The sequence below is a fragment of the Leptidea sinapis genome, chromosome 25 (genome assembly GCF_905404315.1).
Source record: "Leptidea sinapis chromosome 25, ilLepSina1.1, whole genome shotgun sequence".
In the NCBI taxonomy this organism is placed as follows: domain Eukaryota; kingdom Metazoa; phylum Arthropoda; class Insecta; order Lepidoptera; family Pieridae; genus Leptidea; species Leptidea sinapis.
Genome location: NC_066289.1, coordinates 12684819 through 12708513, shown reverse-complemented (window position 1 = coordinate 12708513; position 23695 = coordinate 12684819). Strand labels below are relative to the sequence as shown.

Genomic DNA, 23695 nt, shown 5'->3' with positions numbered 1-23695 from the left:
AAGGAAGAAAAACAAGCGTACGGGTCACCGCCGCCCACATTCTCTTTTAACACCAGAGGAATCACAGAAGTATTGCCGGCCTTTAAGGAAGGTGTAGGCTTGTCTCCTCTTATATTAAAAAAAAATATGTAAAAGCCTTGGAAATTCATGTTGATGTACAACGTACAGATGAATTGGAAACAGATATTAATAGCTTTACATTCAAGAACTGTTCAAAACTGGACACTTTACACTTCTCATTTGTTTGCCATGTTGTGTCATGATGCCAAATGGCATCAATGGTAAACCATTTACTAGCTAATGAACGACGAAGTATTCATTAGTCATTACTCAGATATATGATGGAGACAGAAATAGCAAGTTGTTAAATTGTATGTTCATATGTATTTTTAATTGTAATGAATAGACTGTCAACTCAACGCTCAAAGATTGCTGCACTGATTTTAAATTATTAGCCAGGATTCGGACTTCGGATTCAAGGACTCGATAACATATATTCATATTTATCATGGAAAATGCGCAGCTATAAGTGTCATTTTTTTATTAAATATCGAATATTCATTTTAATACAGATATTTAAAAGTTTCCCTATAAACTTAAGTAAAATTTTAATTTATTATAATAAATGATAACTTTCAATGGCTCATTAAAAAACTCTCTTGCTTGCTAACGGCTGGCTTCCTATGACCAAATTGACTTACTTATTACCTCACTTTCTTCAAGTATCCGTCTTATTATTTTTGATTAGTCTATGCAGGCCCTTAAATTTTAATGTGTGTATCAAAATAAAAATCTTACGAAGAAGCGGCTTAGCGACATTAAATATCATTAATCAATTATATTCATACAGTATTTCATTTTGTAAGCGTGAAGCGGGTTAACTACGCGTGTTCTACGAGGACCTAATAATTAAAATTCAAATGTTTTGTGTTATAATGTCGTTTGTTACAAAATTTATTGAATCAGTCATTATTTTGCGGAGATCATAATTATCCAAATTATATGAGTGTTCTTGACTGTAATTTCCGCTAAGAATTGACTTTAACCAATTCGACACTTGTTTCACCCGTACATGAGTCAACATCTCCTGAGGATGCCTCTTGCAGAGGCGAAACACTTGTCGATTTCCAAAAAATTGAGAATTGTATAAAAAGCACATGGACGGAAAGATATATTATTATTAAACTTATTAAAACGTTGTCTGATAGTGTTAAGATCAGGGACGTTTATTAATTGGTGGTGGCTCTCACCTATATAATTATCTCCCGGCACGATCTCCGACACGTTGAGTCGACACGCGCCCCGAGGCACGCTCGTAATGTAGGAGTAGCCCAGCGGTAGACTGGGGCGTGAGAATAGACCTGACACCAGCCGTCTGCCACAGCGAACCTCCTGGCTACCTGCCCGCGAGAGAACTGATGCTCTGCCCACACCCTGCAACAGTGACTCGTGTTGAAGACAATGTTTGTTAAGAGTACTGGTCATTAAACCAAAATGGTTACATTATTATTTTATCATAGTGAAAATAAATTGTAAATTAGACTCTATTTTAATTAGTTATGTCGAGCTAGCTTCGCTACGGGTTCTCGATTGAACGCAACATTTAGAACGGTAACGGGCTCATAACGCTCGTCAAGTTAATTAAAACATAATGTGTTAAGTCTCATTAGCAACAGCTACTTCTTCTAATTCAAGTCAAAGCACAATAATCGTTGCACATTACTACTTCACGGCAGCTACAGCTGGTACCAGACCCTCGCAGCTGCTATAAATATACGTGAACAAGATATGGTGTGTTTTTCTCTTGGGAAAATTTATTTGCAACGAGTTTAGGTTGCTGTAAAATTTTTAACAATACTAGGCATGCCTTTTAAGTTCTGTCGTTTTCATATTTCCCGGCAATTTTTAATTTGGAACTGTTCTATATTCGAATGTGTTTAAATTTTGAATCTCAAAACAGTTGAAAGTATTAGGATTAATGCTATTGTTTAGTCACAGCATCGATTGGAATCTGTCAGGTTACGTACGAAAATGAATCTTTATAAGGAAAATGTTCGTGCAATAATTTTCTACAACTTTAGAAGAGGCCTGATACGGCTTCAGTGTTTTGAAGAGCTAACATCTGTATTCAGTGATGAAGCCCTATGTCTGCGGAATGTCGAAGGCTGGTATTTAGAATTCCAGCGTGAACATACTAGTGTTAGTGATAAATCTAGCGAAGGACGCCCAAAATCCGACTTCTCTGAAGATAACATCATTGCTATGTGACAACTAATCCTCGAAGATCGTCATGTGACGTATCGAGAGATAGAGACTCTATTAGGCATCTAGCATTAAGCGCTTGGTGTGAGAAAGCTAGTCGTGGATACCGCATCTGCTTTCTGACGATCACAAGGCGGCCCGCGTCAGATGGCGTAAGAAAACTCTGCAAAGGTTCTACCGAGTCAAATCACGTGTACGACATCATCAGTGGTGACGAATCTTAGATCTATGTATACAATCCTAATTCCAAACAAATATCTACAATCTGGGTCTTTCAAGACGAGCCAAGGCCGATTAAAGTTTTTCGTTCTCGAAGCACTTCAAAGAAGATGGTGGCCACGTTCGTTGGAAAAACCGGCCATGTTGCGACTTTTGCACTTGAAGATCGTAAAACGGTTAATGCAGAGTGGTATACCACAGCTTGTTTACCACACGTCATCGCCCAACTTCGAAAATATAACTTAAAGCGACGCATCATCCTGCACCACGACAACGCAAGATCTTACAGCGCTCGCCAAACGATTGAGTATTTGAAGCAGGAAAAAATAGAAATTCTTGACCATCCTCTAAACTGTCCTGACCTAAGCCATAACGATTTCTTTACATTTTCTAAAATTAAGAAAAGTCTTCGTGGTCAAAGGTTCAAGTCCGGTGAAGAAGCAGGCGACGCTTTCAAGTCAGCCATTTTGAACACCCCCCTTTGAAGTAGAATAAATGGAATAATAACTTAGATGATGTTACTTTTAGATTTACTTGAATATAAAACGAATTCCTTAAACACCAAATTCATTGTAGTGCACTTGCTTGGGCTTCAGTGATTTAAAATTTTTCTTAGTAGTAGCATCCCTGCGCTTAAAAACAGTGATGGAACCTTGTTATATTAACTGAGTGACTTCAGGAATTATTACTTGCATCGCATACGATATTTTTGGTTGGCTAGTTTTGAAGTGTCTTCCTGGACCTGACGGGGAATATGATTTAACCTCTATGACACGCATGGACCACCAGCTTACTGTAAGCTGCTTACACATCGCTACTTTAAAGCCTCCAAAATAACTTGTTTAAATACTATTAGTGGAAATTTTTAAATGCTAATACTAATAGTTACTAATAGTTTAAATACTATAACTATTACTATTACATGGAAATGAGAAAAATAAAGTTAAAAACCATTTCAAAGAAAAGCAAATCATTCAACATATTTTATTCAAATCACAATTTATTACATAATTCGCGAGTTCGCCCCGCGTTACTCTCTTCGCAATCGGTAGGATTTATACATTGATACCTTTTCTTCATAAGTATTACGGCCATAATTTTCAGCAGGCTTTATGAATATTTTTAAATGTAATAACAGCTTGAGCTGTATAAACACACAGAGAATTAGTAACAGCAATACATACTAAAAATATAAATACCTTATAGTGTTACGTAATATTATAAAAGATTTACAAGTTTTTGTTAATAATCAAAAGAACAGTGGCATGTTTGATACACAATGGATCATCATAGTGTACGATAACGGCCTTCTATCACTTGGCACGGCGTAGTCATTGTTCACAGGAATTTAGAATCATCTGAACACACCGCGATACATGACACTGATTGGAGGAGTTTCAAAACATCGCATTGAAATAAATAACAAAAGATTCTTACACGTAAGATATACAACACAGTACACCGATGTACAATACTTTACATTTTAATTAGTTGTAATTCAAGTTACGATTCTTGAACTTATAATTTTTAATAACAAATTATTTATATTTCGAAGAGCGGTTTAAGTTCTGTATTCCAGAACGTGTCTCAATACGTTATCCGTGATGTAATTAAAATCACAAATCTTTTGTCACTGTCTTCATAACTGTGCATAAAAGAGATAAAATACACTCCATTACGAATAAGACACTTACTGGAATATAAAGCTCTGTGCTCATTTTATTGTGCAATCTGTGCACCCTTCTCAAAAAACCACCCTGTATATATTTTTTTTATGATAATAAGGGACGAGACGAGCAGGACGTTCAGCTGATGCTAATTGATACGCCCTGCCCATTACAATGCAGTGCCGCTCAGGATTCTTGAAAAACTCAAAAATTCTGAGCGGCACTACAATTGCGCTCGTCACCTTGAGACATAAGATGTTCAGTCTCATTTGCCCAGTAATTTCACTAGCTACGGCGCCCTTCAGACCGAAGCACAGTAATGCTTACACATTACTGCTTCACGGCAGAAATAGGCGCCGTTGTGGTACCCATAATCTAGCCGGCATCCTGTGCAAAGGAACCTCCCACTGGTATATATAGTTTATTTATATAAAAATAAAGAAACGTCTTTATTTTGTGGTGATGGCCAAGTTGGAGACTACGAGACTTGTCTTGAAGAGAAAAGTCGTGAAAGGAGTCATGCTCGCGATTTATAAGAAACCCATAACTGCATATTTAGTTTTTAAAAATTTCTTGAACTTTTGACGGAAATCGACCCGAATGATTTTTCAAAAATAAATTTTATTCTGTATTATTGAACCAATAGACTCTGTTGTTGATAAGGATCAATCTTTGCAAAGATATGTTATACTAAAAATGAAAGGAATTGGAAAAAAAAATCTATTTTTTTTTTCATATCTCACTTTTACCTAACTAATAAGTTGCAATTATTTCCTTTGATTCCAATGCATAAGTTTATACGTCTCTCTAATGACCTTAGTTTGAATAGGAGGTGAGTTTTCTTCCGTGTATAAATAATAAAACAAAAAAAAAATTGGTATTTCCTTTAATTTTTAGTAATACATTTCATTGGAAAGATTGATCCTTATCAGCAACAGAGTTCATTGGTCCAATAATACAGGTTGTAATTGATTTGAAAAAATCATTTGGGTCGATTTCTGTCACAAGTTCAAGAAATTTCAAAAAACTAAATATACACTTATTGTTTTCTTATAAATCGAGGGCGATCCTTTCACGACTTTTCTCTAAATCTCGTAATTTCGGGCTTGGCCATCACCGCCCATCTCAATAAGCCACCCTGTATATGAAATATAGACATTCATTTAAAAACATCTTGTTTTGGATTTAGCATGTTAATAAAGTTATTAATTATCAAATGGCAATGACCGAATTCTTATTTAAATCTTAATAGCTGCTATGTTGGAATTTATATCGTTAAGTGTGAACATTAATTTTGCTAATGTGAACAAAATTAATGATCGAAGCGGGAGGAAACAGAGGCATTTATACAAATTATCTAATTAAGCGTTAAATAAATGATTTGATTAAGAGATTTATTGCAATGAAGAATTTTTAGGCACATTGGGCACATTTGGGATGGGGAAAAAGGACTGAACTTTTGTGACCCTCAAGCATTTGTCATTTGGCAGGAATTAAAATATTAAATCAAAATTATTAAACAAAATAAAAATTATCAATTCACTCAGGTCACATAAGGCACTTTATTATATTATATTACTAGGTGCTGCCCGTGACGTCATCCGCAAAAAGCAAAAATCTAGCCAGACAATTTATAGCCTATTTGCTATCCCAACCTCTTCCTAATCTAAATATATTCGTGTAAAATAATTATATTGAGTGCTCAGAGGAGCTGTTCGGCTTTTGATGCCAGCGGCCGAATTCCATCACCGGACATTATGTTAAAATGCTAAATACCACCCGCATCACGTTGACGTCTCGTATTCGACAACCACGCGTTTTGCAAAGTTCTTGCCTCGCACAGCCACTTTGTAAATCGATTACCGGCTACGGTTTTCTCGAACAGATACGACTTAGAGACCTTAAAGGCCAGCAACGCATCTCTTGACACCTGATGATGCGGATGTCCATGGGTGGTTGTCTCACCACTCTGATCCCGTGAGTCTCTTGCCCGTAAGCCTCCTCTCATATATGAAAAAAAAGCTTTTGGGTTTTGTCCGGAAATACAGAAAACAGACAAATAAACAAACGGACAAACAGACAAAAATATTATAAAGTACTTTTATAGAACACATCGCTAGTATTCTTTTAAAATATTCAATGTACAGTTTTTACTTTGTTACTATTTAATTATATTATTTAGAATATAAACAGGTTGTTTTTTTTTTTAAGTTTATGATAAAATATAACTTCATAATATGAAAATATTATGGAATCGTAATTACATTAACACATTAATTATACGGATACAAATTCCATTTGTATATCTCATGTAATACTAAAGTATTTTATCTGACAACACTAATGTTTTTTAAATAACATTTCGAATGAAAATAGATTAAAATGTTATGCATTTTTGCAATCATTTATGCTAATTATTAATATGCATTACTTGTACATTATTTTGTTTTTTTTTTATGGAATAGGAGGACAAACGAGCGTAGGGGTCACCTGGTGTTAAGTGATCACGGCAGGCCCACAATCTCTTGCAACACCAGAGGGATCACAGGAGCGTTGCCGGCCTTTTTTGTTTGATTTGAGCGTCCGTCGTAAGTAGCGAAATTACGGGACTGTTGTTGCAATGCCCACATTTGTGGGTGGTGCCGAACAATAATTGACTTGACACTGGCAACTAGCTGCTGATCTAATAGTGGGTAGGCATGTCTCAGCGGAGGCATCATGCTCTGATCACAGGTAATCACACAGATCTCACAGTTTCGCTACGATTTAAAAATAACCAGTAACCCCGAACAACCAAAAAGGTACCCGAAGAAGACTGACCAGAGGATCTACGGATCTCTAGTAGAACTAGAGCTGGGAAAACACCCGCCTACCACTAGGTTAGACAGCATAGAAACAATGCATCAACAGGTAAGCAACTTAAACAACACCATAATAAACTGCTTCTATAAAGCCTGTCCTCTAGTAACTCCGGTTACTGGGGTCATATCCAAGGGCTGGTGGGGCACAGAACTTAAAAATCTACGAACAAAAATAATGAAAGCCATCAATAGAGCAATGAATACAGGTGCTGATGTAGACTGGGATGCCTACCAGGAGAACAAAAGTCTATATAAAAAACGCATTAGATTTTGGAAGTAGATTTAGAATGGAGAAAATACTGTGAAGACATTAATTCCACTCCACAAGGAAACCGCATTAGGAAGGTACTGGCCAAACAGGGTCCTTGCGTTGTCGGAAATCTGAGGAAAGCCGATGGTACAATGACCCTGAGCCAGGAGGAGACTAACACGGTACTGCTACAAACACACTTTCCAGACTGTAAAATAATACGAGAACCCAATTGGACGATAGCTAACAACTTGGTTACAGAAAACTGCTGGTCACCTACAACAAGGTGAAATGGGTGGTGCACAGCTTTTCCTTTCAAATCAGCGGGCACAGATGGCGTCTTTCCTGCACTGCTACAGTGGGGAGGAGATAAGATCTATCAAGCCTGTCTGGCCTTTAAATACACTCCCCTTGCCTGGCGGGAAGTTAGGGTCATCTTCATACCCAAACAAGGTAAGAGTAATTACACTAATCCTAAATCATTTAGACCTATCAGTCTGTCGTCTTTTCTCCTCAAGACTTTAGAGAGAATATGCGACAGACAACTGAGAGACAATGCGCTACTTAATACACAGGCATCAGCATGCCTACTGCCAGGGTGGATCAACGGAATCCGCTCTTCACCAGGTAGTACGAAAAATTTAACATGCCTTACAAAATAAATTAGTCTGTCAAGGTTGCTCATAGATTAGAGGGACCTTTGACAAAACCAACTTCACCAGTATCAATATAGCACTTCGTGGACACAGACACGAATAATTAATATGCTAAGCAATAGAATTATAAGGGTAACAGGGGAAGACACAAAAGGCGCCCTTGTAGCCCGCGGCTGTCCGCAGGGAGGTGTTCTCTCTCCGCTTCTGTGGAACTTAGTAGTGAACGATCTGATCTCCAAACTGAACAATCAATACTTTTGGGTACACAGTTGGGTATGCCGATGACATCACCATATTAAACACGGGCAATAATGCCAGCATGGTATGTGATAGGTTACAAGCAGCTCTTCGACTCGTCGAAGAATGGTGTAAAGACTATAAGCTCTCTATAAACCCACAGAAAACACAGGTAGTACTCTTCTCTAAAACAAAAGATTGGTAGAAAACCACAGACCGCCCACCATCTTCAATACAAGAGTTCAGGTATCAAAAGAGGTCAAATACCTAGGTGTGATTCTAGACAGCATTCTGAACTGGAGCAGCCACCTGGAACACAAAATCAACACCGCGAGTATCACCTTATAGCAATGCCGCAAGATGATTGGCAAGCGATGGGGTCTCCAACCAAAGCTCATCTTATGGCTCTACACAGCAGTGGTGAGACCAATGCTTACTTACGGCTGTGTAGTTTGGTGGACCAGGATCAGGCTTACAACTTGCATCGCCAAATTACAAAAATTTCAAAGGCAAGCATGCTGTGCGGTGACGGGATGCATGAGAACAACTCCTACCGCCGCCTTGGAAATAGCCCTGAGCATCCCTCCGCTTCACCTATTCATATATCAAGAAGCGGCAATGGCTGCGCTAATATTAAAACACCTGAAAACACAGAAAATTGACAAAGTACCTTAAGTACCTTAGCATACTTTCAGAAGCATGGTCAGCTATGCCACTTGTGGAAGCAGCTAGTGATAAAATAGAGCGGACATTCATTTTTGACAAAAAATACAAAATAGAGCTCGAGGAAAGGAACGACAGTGTCCTTACACATCATGAGCTCGACCTCTACGCAGATGGTTCGAAGATGTATTTAGGCACAGGTACGGGAGTCTTCTCGGAAGATCGAAATATCAGCATATCCGAGTCCTTGGGTAAGCTTAACACTGTATACCAGGCTGAATGCATGAGGATTCTGCTAGCTGCCAATGCTATCTTAGCCAGAGAGGTTCAAGATCTCTCCATTAGAATACTCTCTGATAGCAAATCGGTATTACAATCCCTTCAAAATAAGGTAATCAATTCCAGCCTAATACTAGAATGCCACTCAGCATTATATAAGGCGGCTGGCAAAAACAACATCTTAACACTTCAGTGGATCAAAGGTCACAGTGGGGTCAGGGGCGACGAGGCGGCAGACTAACTGGCTAGAAGGGATTCTGAGACCCAACCGGTCGAATCAGAGCCTTTCCTTTCTCTGCAACATATCTGGTTCAGGAATCACTTAAATCAAAAGATGAAAGCACTACATCAACAATACTGGGATAGCCTTGAGGAGTGCAGGCAAGCCAAAGCAGCCTTACCTTGCGCCGAATTGCGTTTTACCAGGAAAATCTTACCACTTAATCGGTGTCGACTAAGATTAATATTATGTGCGGCCACGGAAATTTTAACAGGCATCTTTTTAATTTAGGTGTCACAGACAGCCCTCTACGCAGAGGCTGCCTGGGAGCAGAAGAAACAGTCGCTCAGGTTCTGCTCGAATGCAGTGAGGTGGCAAACTACAGGGCGAAGCACCAGGGGTCACCAGGCGCTCTTCGAGAAGTCTTCCAAAACGTTAAGAAGTTGGGTGACTTCTTGGAGGAGCTTGGCTGGTTGGAGTAGCCTCGCACGCAAAATAGGCGCATATGACGTTAAGTTGCGGAAACCGCCCGTGTGAAGAAGAAGAAGACGAGCGATGCCGTTCAACGTTCTGTTCTGCCATTCCAGTAATACTGAGCGGTACAACATTGTAATAAGAAGGCGTATTTTTTTTATGGAATAGGAGGACAAACGAGCGTACGGGTCACCTGTTGTTAAGTGATCACCGTCACCCACAACCTCTTGCAATACCAGAGGAATCACAGGAGCGTTGCCGGCTTTTAAGGAAGGTGTACGCGCTTTTTTGAAGGTACCCATGTCGTATCGTCCCTGAAACACCGCACAAGGAAGCTCATTGCACAGCTTTGTAGTACGTGGAAGAAAGCTCCTTGAAAACCGCACTGTGGAGGACCGCCACACATCCAGATGGTGAGGATGATATCCTAACTTGTGGCGTGTCGTGCGAAGGTGGAATTCGGTGGTAGGAATCAGGTTAAACAGCTCTTCGGAACACTCCCCGTGATAAATGCGGCAGAAGACACACAATGAAGCGACGTCTTTACGCAACGCCAAGTGATCCAGCCGTTCACAGAGCACTGAGTCCCCGACAATTCGAGCTGCTCTGCGTTGCACGCGGTCAAATGGATCGAGCTGATACTGGGGTGCGCCAGACCAGAGATGACAGCAATACTCCATGTGTGGCCGGACCTGCGCTTTGTAGAGCGCTACTATGTGGGCCGGCTTGAAGTGTTGCCGTGCTCTATTAATGACGCCCAGTTTCTTTGAAGCCAATTTTGCTTTGCCTTCCAGATGACCACGAAATTGGCAATCAGATACTATTGGCCAGTATTCCGATACTAGGCGAGGCTTTGAGGGAAGTGTTGTCGAAGAGCGGTGATACGACAAATGGGGTTTTTTTAGTGGTAAACGCGCAAACTTGAGTCTTCTGGGGGTTAAATTGGACAAGGTTCAATTTTTCCCATTCCTCGCCCTTCTCAAGAGAGGACTCGATAGAAGACACAAGTTTCTCCCGGCACTGGTCGACGATTTCCCGAGAGAGACCTGCATGACCCGTGTATATGGCATCACCAGTGCTGTCGTCTGCATAGCAATGAATGTTGGAGGAGTCCAACATATCATTGATATGCAGAAGAAATAGCGTAGGAGATAGCACACAGCCTTGGGGCACTCCAGCATTCACGGGCTTCGGGTTCGAGCAATATCCGTCGACAACGACCTGTATGCTACGCCCAGTGAGGAAGCTGGAGGTCCACTTGCACAAGCTCTCGGGAAGCCCAAATGATGGAAGTTTGGAGAGGAGCGCCTTGTGCCATACACGATCAAAGGCCTTCGCTATATCCAGGCTAACTGCCAGGCCTTCCCCCTTGCTTTCAATAGCCGCAGCCCATCTATGTGTCAGGTATACCAGAAGATCACCTGCCGACCGACCATGGCGAAACCCGTATTGTCGGTCGTTGATCAACTGGTGAACCTCTAGGTATACCAAGAGCTGACGGCTAATTATGCTCTCCATGATTTTGGAGAGCAGGGAGGTAATAGCAATAGGCCTGTAGTTTGCCGGCTCCGAACTGTCTCCTTTTTTTTGGATCGGATGGACAAGGGTAGACTTCCATGAGTCAGGGACTACGCCTTTAGAATAAGAGTGCCGGAATAAACGCGTTAGCACCGGAGTCAACTCAGGGGCACACGTTCTAAGCACGATTGGAGAAATGCCATCCGGCCCGCTCGACTTCCTGACGTCCAACGAAAACAGAGCTCGCCTTACAGTTTTCTGTCTGAACTGTACTTCAGGCATAGAGCTCTGACGCCGCGGGATGGTCGGCGGTGTTTTTCCGTTGTCGTCAAGAGTCGAGTTGGAGGCGAAAAGAGTGCACAAGAGATCGGCTTTCTCCTTTGCCGTATGGGCCAGTGTGTCATTCCTCATGTGTAACGGCGGCATGGACGGCTGGCTGAAGTTACCAAGAGCAGCTTTCGACAACGACCAGAACTTGCGTGTTCCGGTCGGGTAACTGGAAAGCTGCTCGCCGATTTTTTTGACGACGTGTTTTGACTTTGCACGGGCGATTGGCCGCTTAAAAAATCTGGAGGCACGGTTGTATTTCCTCTTAAGAACTGTGCAGTTCGGATCCTTTGTGCCCAGCGCCGCAACCCAAGTTCGATACGCCTGTTTTTTGCAGTCAGATGCTGCTTTAACTGACGCATCGAACCAGGGCTGTGATCTGCCACCAATGGGTACTACAGAGTATGGTATAAAAATATCCATACCCTGTAGTATCACATCGGCTACTGCAACGGCGCAGGCACTAGGATCATCCGAAGGGAAACAAACCCTGCTCCAAGGGTAGGATGCAAAAAAGGAACGCATCCTATCCCAATCTGCTGACTTGTAGTGACAAATGTGGCGGGTCGCTGGTGGTCTGCGACGTTGGCGTCGGATAGGCACTACACTCCTGACCAAGATATGGTCGGACGTTCCGAGAGGGGCGTCGATAGAGACCTGGTTACCATCGGGATGTGTAGTCTAGTCAGCAGAAGATCTAATAAGGGCGGCATGTGGCTATCCACATCCGGGAGCCGCGTTGGCGAGTCAGCCAATTGGGAAAGACCATACGCCAATGCAAAATTATCACATTAGCACAAATCGCCCTGCGTAGTCTGTGGTACGTGATCCAAGCCATTCGGCATTGTGCCCGTTGACATCACCCAAGACTACGATTTCAGCGGAGGGGATCTGTGCAGGTACGCCGTCAATTGCCGCTTGAACATAGCCCATGAGATGATCGGTTTCTGCGTTACCACTATGGGACCTGTAGACACACGCATAGATGCGGACGCGGTCCTCTAAATCTACGCGGAGCCAGAGAGTGGACAGGTCCCTACCTTCAAAATTGCCGAGACGGCGACAGCAGATATCCTCCCTAACGTACACACATACCCCGGCATGAGGCAAAAAATTCTGCTCAATTTTGTACCCGGGGTACGTTAAATATGACGTATTACTAGGTCGAGATATCTGCGTCTCAGTAAGGAAACGCAAGGCCGGCTGCGCCGTCTCAAGGTGGTGGTGAACGGCGTTTAAATTGGAGTGAATTCCCCCGATATTCCAAAAGTCCACGTTGAGTGTGGAGCGGGGTGCCGTGGTGATACTGCCTCGTTTGTCCTTAGTTCCTCCCTTCCTCCCCAGAATACGATGGGCAGCCCGAGCTAGATTGCCCGGAGAGGGATTCCCCAACTCTGGTAGAGCCGGTACCCTCCTGGGGTAAAATCTTTTTTAGTACCGCTGTCATATTCGGGTGGATGGGGGGGGGGGAATGGCCACCGGTCCTCGACACTAACCTATGCGAAACATAGCGGCACTAGGCCGCTACTTCACGCCGGTATTCTGTGCAATTGTGGTAATTAACCCGGACGAGTCTGGCCCGATTGTGCTGACGTCAAAAGACGGCAGCGAGACTCTCCCACTTCTAAAAAGCCCTTAGTCGCCTCTTACGACACCCATGGGCCTGGGACTCCCCTATTCTTTTTAAGCTCCGGGAAAAGTACAGGGCAACAGGTATCAGGTTAACATTTTAATTGTATCATAAATTTTTTTATAATTTTCGATTTTATTATAATTTTTTATGGTTTGTAAAGCGGCTTTAGACAAAGGCGACAAATTTTATCTATTGTGATAGCCCCTGCTTACTTTAGCTTACAGCTAAGATTGATTCTTTCCATGAATGCTATTATATATTTTGCAGTTACCTGACGTATCTCAAGTGGTTGAAGAATTGGTCTTCCCAAAGAGATACCATGTTTACGCATAAAAGTACCAAATTCAGAGAAGATTTGTTACGGGTTTTCATCTGCACTCTTAAAGAAAATGCATTTTATTATAATTATGTTGATAAGTGTAATTGGTTATGGGCTGTTCTTAAAAACAATAATTAAATAAATAATTAATGTCTATAATCATACCTAGCGAGTCTAGTCGAATATTATAACAACTGTAGCAGCTTTTATAAGCTTAGACGAACTATACATAGAAATGCAAATATCAACGACTGCAGGTCATTTTATGAACAGCTCATAATACTTATTACTATAAACCAATAAAATAAAGATAAAACAATTAATTGAAATTTTATATTCCATTTTGCGTTAATGTCATAATTGAAATGCAAAATCCACTCAATAGGACTTATTTTAAGTGCTGATCCCCATTTTAGTAAATATGTCTATCCTAAATTAACATAATATGTGTTTATATTAAAATATGTGAGAGAACCGGCGCTTGCTAATGAATCATAGTAGTTGTGTGTGTGTATAAATCAAACGAAGTGGTAATTGAAAATGTCTGGCTAATAGCCAATTAATTAGGATTATACGTGACTTTACAAACCCGCATTAAGTACAGGGTGGTCTATGTTTAATCCAAAGAATCCTCCTCAATATCACTAACGGATTATAATATAGTCTTTTTTTAATGAAATCAAATTTTTTCGATTGAATGATTTCGTATCATTTCTAATGTAGTCTACAAAACTAGCATATAGCTTCCTACCCGGCCCGCGCCACTAAATTGTTGATTATTTTTGATATTAAAAATTTAATTGAATGTTTCTCCTTCACAATGCGTTTGTTAAATAATATATATTGATAAGTTTAGGTTGAAATTAGCTCTATTCCAGCGCAAAAACTTCATCTAAACTAATCTTTTACATATTATTTTTAGTTCCTATTTTTTTTAATGTGTTCCTGTTAATTGAAATTAAAATCAGGCATAAGTGGAATAAACTAGTGTTAGGAGCCATAAAGTGCCATGAAAGACATGTATTTTTTTCAAAATTGATCAGAGAGTGTAGAGACAGCATTACAAATTGGCCCTGTATTTTTTGCACTCTATCAATAATATTACATTAAATACGATCACAATCTGGTGGCAGGAAATTCATCGTTTAGGTTATCTGCAATCGACTGATACTATTTACTGCAGAGCAATTTTAATAAAACTTTTAAATTTAGAGAGATAATCTGAAAATACCCTAGACGTTGACCTGAACACGTCTAAAATTTAAATTATCAGTCCAACTGTTAGGAGGAGTTCACTAACATACACATGAGCAGGAGAATTATATTATATGGACGGAATTGAGAATCGAAAAATCATCAAAATAGGTCCAGCTGCTTAGGAGGTAGTTCAATTGTGAAACTAAACCATTCTCGAATCCACCTGAAGACACACAAAAAGTTTCATAAAAATCGGTCCAGCCGTTTAGGAGGAGTTCAGTTACAACAGACTCACAAAAGAAATATAATATATATTAAGATATTTTCTAAATTTTCCTTCAAATAATTTGGAGTTTACTGGAACTGCTTCTTATATTGTAGCCATGAATATTACTTACTACTTTTATCGAATAGTCGCCAATTTTTATGAAATAAAATGTTCTTAAATAAGACACTGTCTATTACTAAACTGATATACAACACCATCAGTTCTCTTCTTAAACTTAAAAACTAATTAATTTTATTAGTGTGACCCTATAGAAAATAGATCTATTACGCTTCTTATATTTTTTTTATGGAATTGGAGGACAAACGAGCGTATGGGTCACCTGGTGTTAAGTGATCACCGCCGCCCACAATCTCTTGCAACACCAAAGGAATCACAGGAGCGTTGCCGGCCTTTAAGAAATATTTTAAAAAATGTAATAAAGACAATATGCCTGAAGTTGTAAAAAATAAGCTTATTCTATTTAGGCTACGGTCAGCTATAGTAATATTAAATTGAAAATGATTTTAATGGTAAATCAGACGTTTGACTAAAATTATAAAACATGGCCGAGCAGTAAAGCACCTACAAAAAAGTTGTGGTAAATATATGTTTGCGCATCATAGTTGTACTGTAGTGTTTTATTACAGCTCTTCTACATTGTATTAAATACATAAATATTAAAAATAGGTAATTATATATTAATAGCTACTAACGTTACACTGTCCAAATCACTCTTATCTGAAATAAATAAGTCTTTAGTTTTGTTTTGAGTTGTCTTCATCAATGAATCAAGCGCGCGGCATTTAGTTTAATTTGCGAATTACAAACAGTGTTGTTTTTTCTTCGGACGCGTTGTTTACTCGTAACGTGCGTAACCGGTTTAAAGAAATAGTATATAGGATCGAGATCGAGAAGTATTTTTAATTCATTACTAAAAAAATATTTTTTTTTCCATATCCTGCTCACCGCAACCATCTGGCTTTAGACATTTAGCTGCTCCTTTCTTTGAAATTATTATCTAATGTGTCTTTGTAGCTGTGAGAAATAATTGTATATATACTCTCGATTATTTCATTGGAAATCACTTTTCTGAGTTCGAACACTGTTCCTCCTTAACCTTGTGTACACAATACTTCTAGATCCCACTAAATCAGCAGCCAAGGAGTTGACATGGTTGGTTAGTTTAGTCTGGTAGTTTTGACTATGGGCAGCGATTTCGTGTTTATCAGTTATGAGCTTAATTTGCAGAATGTATTTATTATGTACGCAATTAGCGAAGTGAAACATGGATCTAAATTATATTATTATTATCTCTATTATGACTTTGCTTTAAAACCTTTCCAGGATGTCAGTATTGCTTGTCACTTGCTGTTCCCTAAAGCTGAATACCGTATGTGCAAACTGTTTCAATATAGTTTTATATATTGCCATTGTACTTTCATTGGTTAACTGAGACCTTTTATTAATCAGACAGTACATGCTTCTCAATTTTGAATCTGGGGTCTTTCATTTCTCCCACATATGCTTTTGCTAGGTCAGTCTTCGATCTCACTTAGATCGAAGACACACCTAGCTAATAGCCGAGGTATTTTGCAGTGTAATCGTAATCGTGTGGAATTTGTAATCTTGGTAATGTGATTGGGGGACAGCATCTTTTATCAATAAAGTGTACAGATTTGTTTTGGTTTGCCATTACCTATGCTCCATATCCTTAGCCACTTATCTCATATGCAGGTATATTGGCTATAAAGATGAGATACACCGCGAGCCCTATAAGGCTCCCCTGAGGTATTCCAGACCTGATTTCGTGCAGCTCTCATGTGACATGATTAAGTTTGACCTCGAAGTAATGATTGTCTAAATAATTTTCTAGAATGGAAATGAAAGGGTGATGTAGGTATTTTTTATTTTAATAGGAGGCTGACATGCCAGATCCTATCTAAAGCCTGTTCGAAATGGCGTTTTAATCGATCTATAAAACACGGTCTTATTGTTTTTTATTGGCTAGTAATTGCTAAATATTCTATAAATATTTAGCTTAACTGTTCGTTTGAATAGATCTTGTATTCTATTATAATATGATATAATGGAGAATGTATATTATTTCAATTTCTACCAAATAAAGGTCTATTATTTCTCAGTTAAAATTTAAGAAATTGGCTTGAATGCCAGATCTAGAACGTCGGCGCAAATAGCTGTTAGCAAGTTAACCCACGATTATTGTCACTGTCATCTTCACTGACATTTTCAAGTGCAAGTAGAACTAGTTTTTTTTTTCGTTGTTACATTAGCGGCAATACACACTTTTAAAATGTCAAATATCTTGCTATTTCGGTTAATGGGATGACAGATAGACAGTCGGACGAATTTATAGCCGGACAGAAGAATCATAACAAACAATTACAATAGTAGGGCTTCCATTGGTTACCCTTTGAGAACGGAACCCTAAAATTATCAAGCACCATTAAATACCCTTGTTAGTAAACAGACATTACTTTAACCATAGCCATGTTTTTTCCATTGCAATATGTAAATATTAAATATTTATCCTGTTTTGAACTTTATAAGCGAAATAACATACTAAAGAATGATATGTACTTACCATAATAATCAACACAGCGTACAAACTGGTCGCAGAAACCATCTTGAACCCAGTTAAAAATAAAATGTGCACAACTTTTTCAATAAAGTATAATTTATAGTACAATATACATAATTAATAAGTTCTCTATTAAATTAGTATCGCATTAATAATAAGTTGATAACAGTCAAAAGTCTCTTACCGTTGTATATCTATGAATCATAAAATAATTGAATACAGTTCATGGTAGGTATTCAATATTCATTTATTCTAATCAAAATATCTTCAACTTTGACGTTGCTATTCACGTTGCATTTCTCTTTTCAACACATTGCTGTTGATATATTTATATATATAAACATATATATAAACATATAATAAAATCAAAATCGTGTGTTTCACGAACACTACCGAAAGCCAAAATTACTTTAAAGAATTTTTGTCTGTTTGCCTAGGTATATGTCCGGGCAATATGCAAAAACTACTGAACCTATTGAATTCAAAATTTTGCAGAAAAATTAACTAGAGATCGGGGCAACAAAAAGGCTACAAACGTATTATCACGCTAGATGCAAACATGGTACAGTCGCGGGTAGCAGCCATTTATGTAACATGTACTATCGATAAAATTGAATCGAGACCCACCTTGAATGTCATTTTCCTACAAACAGGTAGGTTTAAATTCGTTTGAACATACCTGTTAACATTTTACTTTGACAGATCACCAATTGTCAGGCAATCTTTTCCGTGGAAATATAAACCTAACAGCTTTTATGATTTTAAAAGAATTATCAACAAAGTGGGTTATGAATCAATTGTGTCGATGGTACTTAGAATTACGTCTGGTTTTTGGAGGGTTAGGTAAAAAGGAACCACGTGACATGTGCGACATGGAGTGAAACTCGGCGGTTGGTATTAACATGAACCATCCTTCTGAATGTTCCACGCTACTTATTGGCTATAACATACAAAATTGCTCCGTATCTCTACATAATGCCGAAGTATTAGGGCAATTTGAGATGACTTAATTGTCAATGAATCGAACTTATCTAAGGTGGTAAAGGATCTGGTACCAAAAAGCTTTCACATTTCAAATCTCGGGCAGAAGTTGTTAATCAATTTTATTGATAGTTATATCTGAATATGTTATAGTCCAAAACATTTTTTACATTTTAAGATTATAAATAATATTTGAAACATACTGCTAATATGTAACTACGTTAGTACCATTGGATTTTTACTCATTTAATACGGACCCCATTCGGGTAGAAGCCATTTCTTCTGGCTTGTTTTAATCCATTCCTTTCTCGCTATCAGTATGTCACTGACCCACCGTCTCTTGGGTCTTCCAACTTGACTTTTCCCTATCAGTTCCTTTCGTTTCGTTACCGTTAAATTAGAAACGAAATTTTAAGGACACAACAAATTTATGTTAAACAATTCCAGAAGTGAGTGACACCACACTAAAAATAACAAATTGTTTAGATTTGAAAGAGCGACATCTCAAGTTAATTTATTAATATGAAATTATCGAAGTTGAGCAGGTTATCAACTGCAAAGTAGATCTCTCGCTTTAAAGCTGTCGTTCAAACAGTCCATCACTTGTTGCAACTTATTCGCCGATGATGCAAAAATGACTTGATCATCGGCGTACAAGAAACACTTAAGAAACAACCCTTCTTTCAAATATTGATCCCACATTGTATTTTTCTCACATCGTTCACGCAGCTATTCATGAATAGGTTGAACAACCAAAGCAAGGCTACACAACCTTGTCTGACACCTTTGGAGATATCAAACCAGCCCGTATATGCACTATTAAACCGAACACAGGCTCGAGAATACAGAGATTTCAGAGTTCTTATCAGAAAATTGTCCATACATAGATAACACCTTCCATAATTCCTTTCTATTCATTCTATCATACGCCTTTTCCAAGTCTATGAACGCGCAATATACTTTCTCGTTTTTTGCCTTGACATAGTCACAATGACATAAATTACAATGACAAAAGACTTGATACGTACATCCCATTCCCTTTTTTTTTATGGAATAGGAGGACAAACGAGCGTACGGGTCACCTGTTGTTAAGTGATCACCGCCGCCCACAATCTCTTGCAACACCAGAAGAATCACAAGAGCGTTGCCGGCCTTTAAGGAAGGTGTACGCGCTTTTTTTGAAGGTACCCATGTCGTATCGTCCCGGAAACACCGCACAAGGGAGCTCATTCCACAGCTTTGTAGTACGTGGAAGAAAGCTCCTTGAAAACCGCACTGTGGAGGACACATCCAGATGGTGAGGATGATATCCTAACTTGTGGCGTGTCGTGCGAAGGTGGAATTCGGCGGCAGGAATCAGGTTAAACAGCTCTTCGGAACACTCCCCGTGATAAATGCGGTAGAAGACACACAATGAAGCGACGTCTCTACGCAACGCCAAGTGATCCAGCCGTTCACAGAGCACTGAGTCCCCGACAATTCGAGCTGCTCTGCGTTGCACGCGGAAAACTCCCTTCTGAAATTCTTCTTGCACATTCTATACACTGTTATTAGTCACATTCATTACTCTTTCAATTATTAATATTCTTTCAAACACATGTTGTAACTATAAATTATAAATTGACCTCGGAATATTTAATTTAAATTGAATATTACTCTAAATAACATCATTTTCGTTTCCAAAGACGCAGGCTAGAAAATTATAGGGTTTATTTTTTATTTTTTTAGGTATCAATTATTTTAATTTAATAATTATTTTAACCTTTTAATACGACTCGTACGCCCTGTCACGTACCCTTCCCCATAAACAAGGTAAATGACATGTGTCTGCTACGGGATATAGGTTCTATCTGTTAACGGGACCGACCATATTATATTTCACTCTTTGATATTTCGTACGTATCTGTAAAATTTATAGTAATTATCAATTGAATAGTTAAAGCGTAACAAACAAACAAGCTAAAATACGTATCCATAATAATATAAGTCGGGATTAAGCAGTCTTATGTTGATACTACTAGACTTAAATTAATATTGCGTTTAACTAGTACCTAATCTACTGTTACGGTACAAAATAATCCACTTAAGTGCATTGAGAGTTTGAGACTTACGCCAAATCTATTTGTTTTGACCAAAGCTGCCAAGACATAATTCACGCTTTGATCTCAATATATGAATTGGAACGAATAGTAAATCCCAATTCATATCTTTCTATTGCACAACCGCGCCGCACTAAACGTCGTATGACTCTGCGATATTACCATTAATTTGTCATAATGCAATCCCTTTGATTTGCATAGAGTCGTGCAATTATCCATATTTCAAGATTACAGCGAAAATGTGGTTGGTGGTCGGGTCGTATACTATTGAACTAAATGTGAAATTTAATTTGAAAAGTATGCAACACGTTGTTCATAATGAGTTTTAGTTGTACGTTGTTTGAACATGACAACCTTATAGGTTTCAGCAACTTTATTTATCTTACTGAGAAAATAATATTTTAGTAAAAACCATATGTCCCTACTAATATTAACGTTATGCTTTCACGCCTAAACCACCGAACAGCTTCTGATAAAATTTAGTACAGAGTGAGACTAGAGCTGGACATGCCTTTTACTGCAAAAAAAAATGGAGGGGTTCAAATAGGGAAAGGCTGTTTGTATGGAAATTCGTCATTATCTTAGATAAAACCTTGAAACTTTATATTTAGGCACTTGACAAGAAATAATTTATAATCATATTATGTTCGAGAATTTTTGAAACTTTGACCTACATGGGCATGAAATAGGAGGTAAAGTTCACAGGGAAATACTATTAAAGAGACTGTTCACAATGACAAGGAATAGCCGCTGTATCATAGAAGTGCGCTGCCAGCAGAGGAAAAAGTAGTTTGTATGTGATTAATTTATTATTATATGAAAATTATTCAAAAAAATAAAATTAAAATGCCCACAGTAATTATTCAACGCGGACGAGGTCTCGGGTAAAAATTAAGTGATACATAAATTAATAATGAAACATATATTTATAATAACATTTGCACAATTTTATTTAATTAATAAAAAATAATGAAAGTCTTCTTGACCTGTTTTTGTAAAATGCGTATCAGGTCTACTTTAGTTATGTTTTATACAGTTTAATTTCAGAAATTAAAAAAAGATTATTAAATTAGGTGCATAAATTTAGAATCAATATTTCCTTCTTGATGAAGATTATTGCTACTAAGCATTTGTCATTCCAAATATACTTATTGCTTTAGTTTTATGCATAAATCAAAAACATAAAAACAAGAGTTTGACATTATATTGCGATACTAAAAAAAACTCCATCAACATAAAATTTATGTGCAAGTCGCTAAAGGACTTTCCGAGATATTTGGATATTTCTTTTTATATATTTAAAAGAATGCTTTAGTATTAAATTTATATCATAAAGCATCATTCGATTGTTTGAATTTTTGAAGGCGGAACAAACCTTAATTTTTAGAAAATATGATAAAATGTCTCAAGATTTAAAAATGAAGAACAAGTTTAAAAGATGCTTCAGATAAACTAGTTAATTAACTTAATTCTCGCCTTAATTAGTAAGTGATGAAAAACAGAACAATTACACTTTCTCTCTCCAGTCACACCTTTTATTATAACAATAAGGGACGAGACGATCAGGACATTCAGCTGAGGTTAATTGATACGCCCTGCCCATTAGAATGCAGTGCCGCTCAGGATTCTTGAAAAACCCAAGCATACTGAGTGACACAAAAATTGTGCTCGTCACCTTGAGACTTAAGAGGTTAAGTCTCGTTTAATTTCACTAGCTACGGCGCCCTTCAGACCGAAACACAATAATGATTATATGTAATTACACTCAAAATAACATATAATTACACATTACTGCTTCACGCCATTAAAAGGGGCCGTTGTGGTACCTATAATCTAGCTGGCATCCTATGCAAAGGAGCCTCCCACTGGTAACCTAACCACGTAAGATTTAAAGGAGAATTCACCTAATTACATAAACATTAGCTAGTGTCGGTCAGTTGATCAGCATTCTTAATATTAAAGTAAGCTCGTAAGGCAATGTATGGCGGGCAGCCAACATGTGTGCAACTGTTCATTGAAGCAGACCGCTTGTGTGGCGTGCTGTTTATACTGAATGTGTTATTATTGTGAACTGAATAGTTGATCGATACATTGGCCGTGTAACAATACATTTACTGCCAAATTATTTAGACGAAACAACAATTTACGTCAACCAATTAAAAGATCTTACCTCGAGAAGCCAAAATTCTAAATTCAAAAACACGTGTCGAATTGTTTGAAAACTAAATATATTGGCGGAATTAACACTAGAGAAAACTCAAACCATTTGGATAATTTTATATAAACAAAATATTATTAGGAAGTAATTTTCACAAACAATACAAGTACTTATATTTCTTTCTATAATATTATAATAATATAATATTGACACACTCTCACACAAATTGTCTTGCCCCAAACTAGGCATAGCATATAGTATGGGTACAAGACAATGATATATTTAATACAATATACTTACTTAAACATTCATAACTCGGAAACAAATATCCATATTCATTAAATTATTTATTAATACGGCTTTACTCACGTTTTTGTCGGTGTCGGTACCGACTAGTTTCGGACCAGTCGGAGGTCCTTCATCAGGGGTGATTGTGGTGGGTTGGCGATAACGTCCCACCTCCTATTGATACCCCTGATGACTCACGAAACTTTTAATAATTTAATCGATATTTATGATATAAATGTTTGCACCTCAAACCCGGGACCTCTAGCTTCTATATATTATCTAGCCGTCTATATATTATCTATCTTATAACTTATTTTCACAATTTATATAGTTAAAAAACCGGTTTGGTTACAGAAGGATTATTCAACATATTTTTGAAGGTATTTTTTACTTTGCCTTTATTTTGTGTTTTTAATATCGCAAATTATTAATGAGAGATTTAATTTTCCCGTGTTATTTTACATTTTTGGGCTCCATTGTGTGGTATATGTGATATATAATATTTGAAGTATTGTTATGT

The 23695-nt window shown here is 38.1% G+C and overlaps 1 protein-coding gene across 2 annotated transcripts in view; it reads right to left on the bottom strand.

Moving 5' to 3' along the window:
* Positions 1-23695, bottom strand: part of LOC126971934 (ADAMTS-like protein 4) — a 48416-nt gene that overhangs the window by 17182 nt on the left and 7539 nt on the right. The window contains exons 2-3 of one of the 2 annotated variants that reach the window (XM_050818448.1): positions 17653-17778; positions 1251-1434 (exon numbers count right to left, since the gene is read on the bottom strand). In XM_050818448.1, the coding sequence (XP_050674405.1) occupies positions 1251-1434; positions 17653-17694 (226 nt within the window). In that variant the 5' untranslated portion in view covers positions 17695-17778. Of the gene's footprint in view, positions 1-1250; positions 1435-17652; positions 17844-23695 lie in introns of both variants that reach the window. The other variant, XM_050818449.1, reaches the window with a different exon arrangement.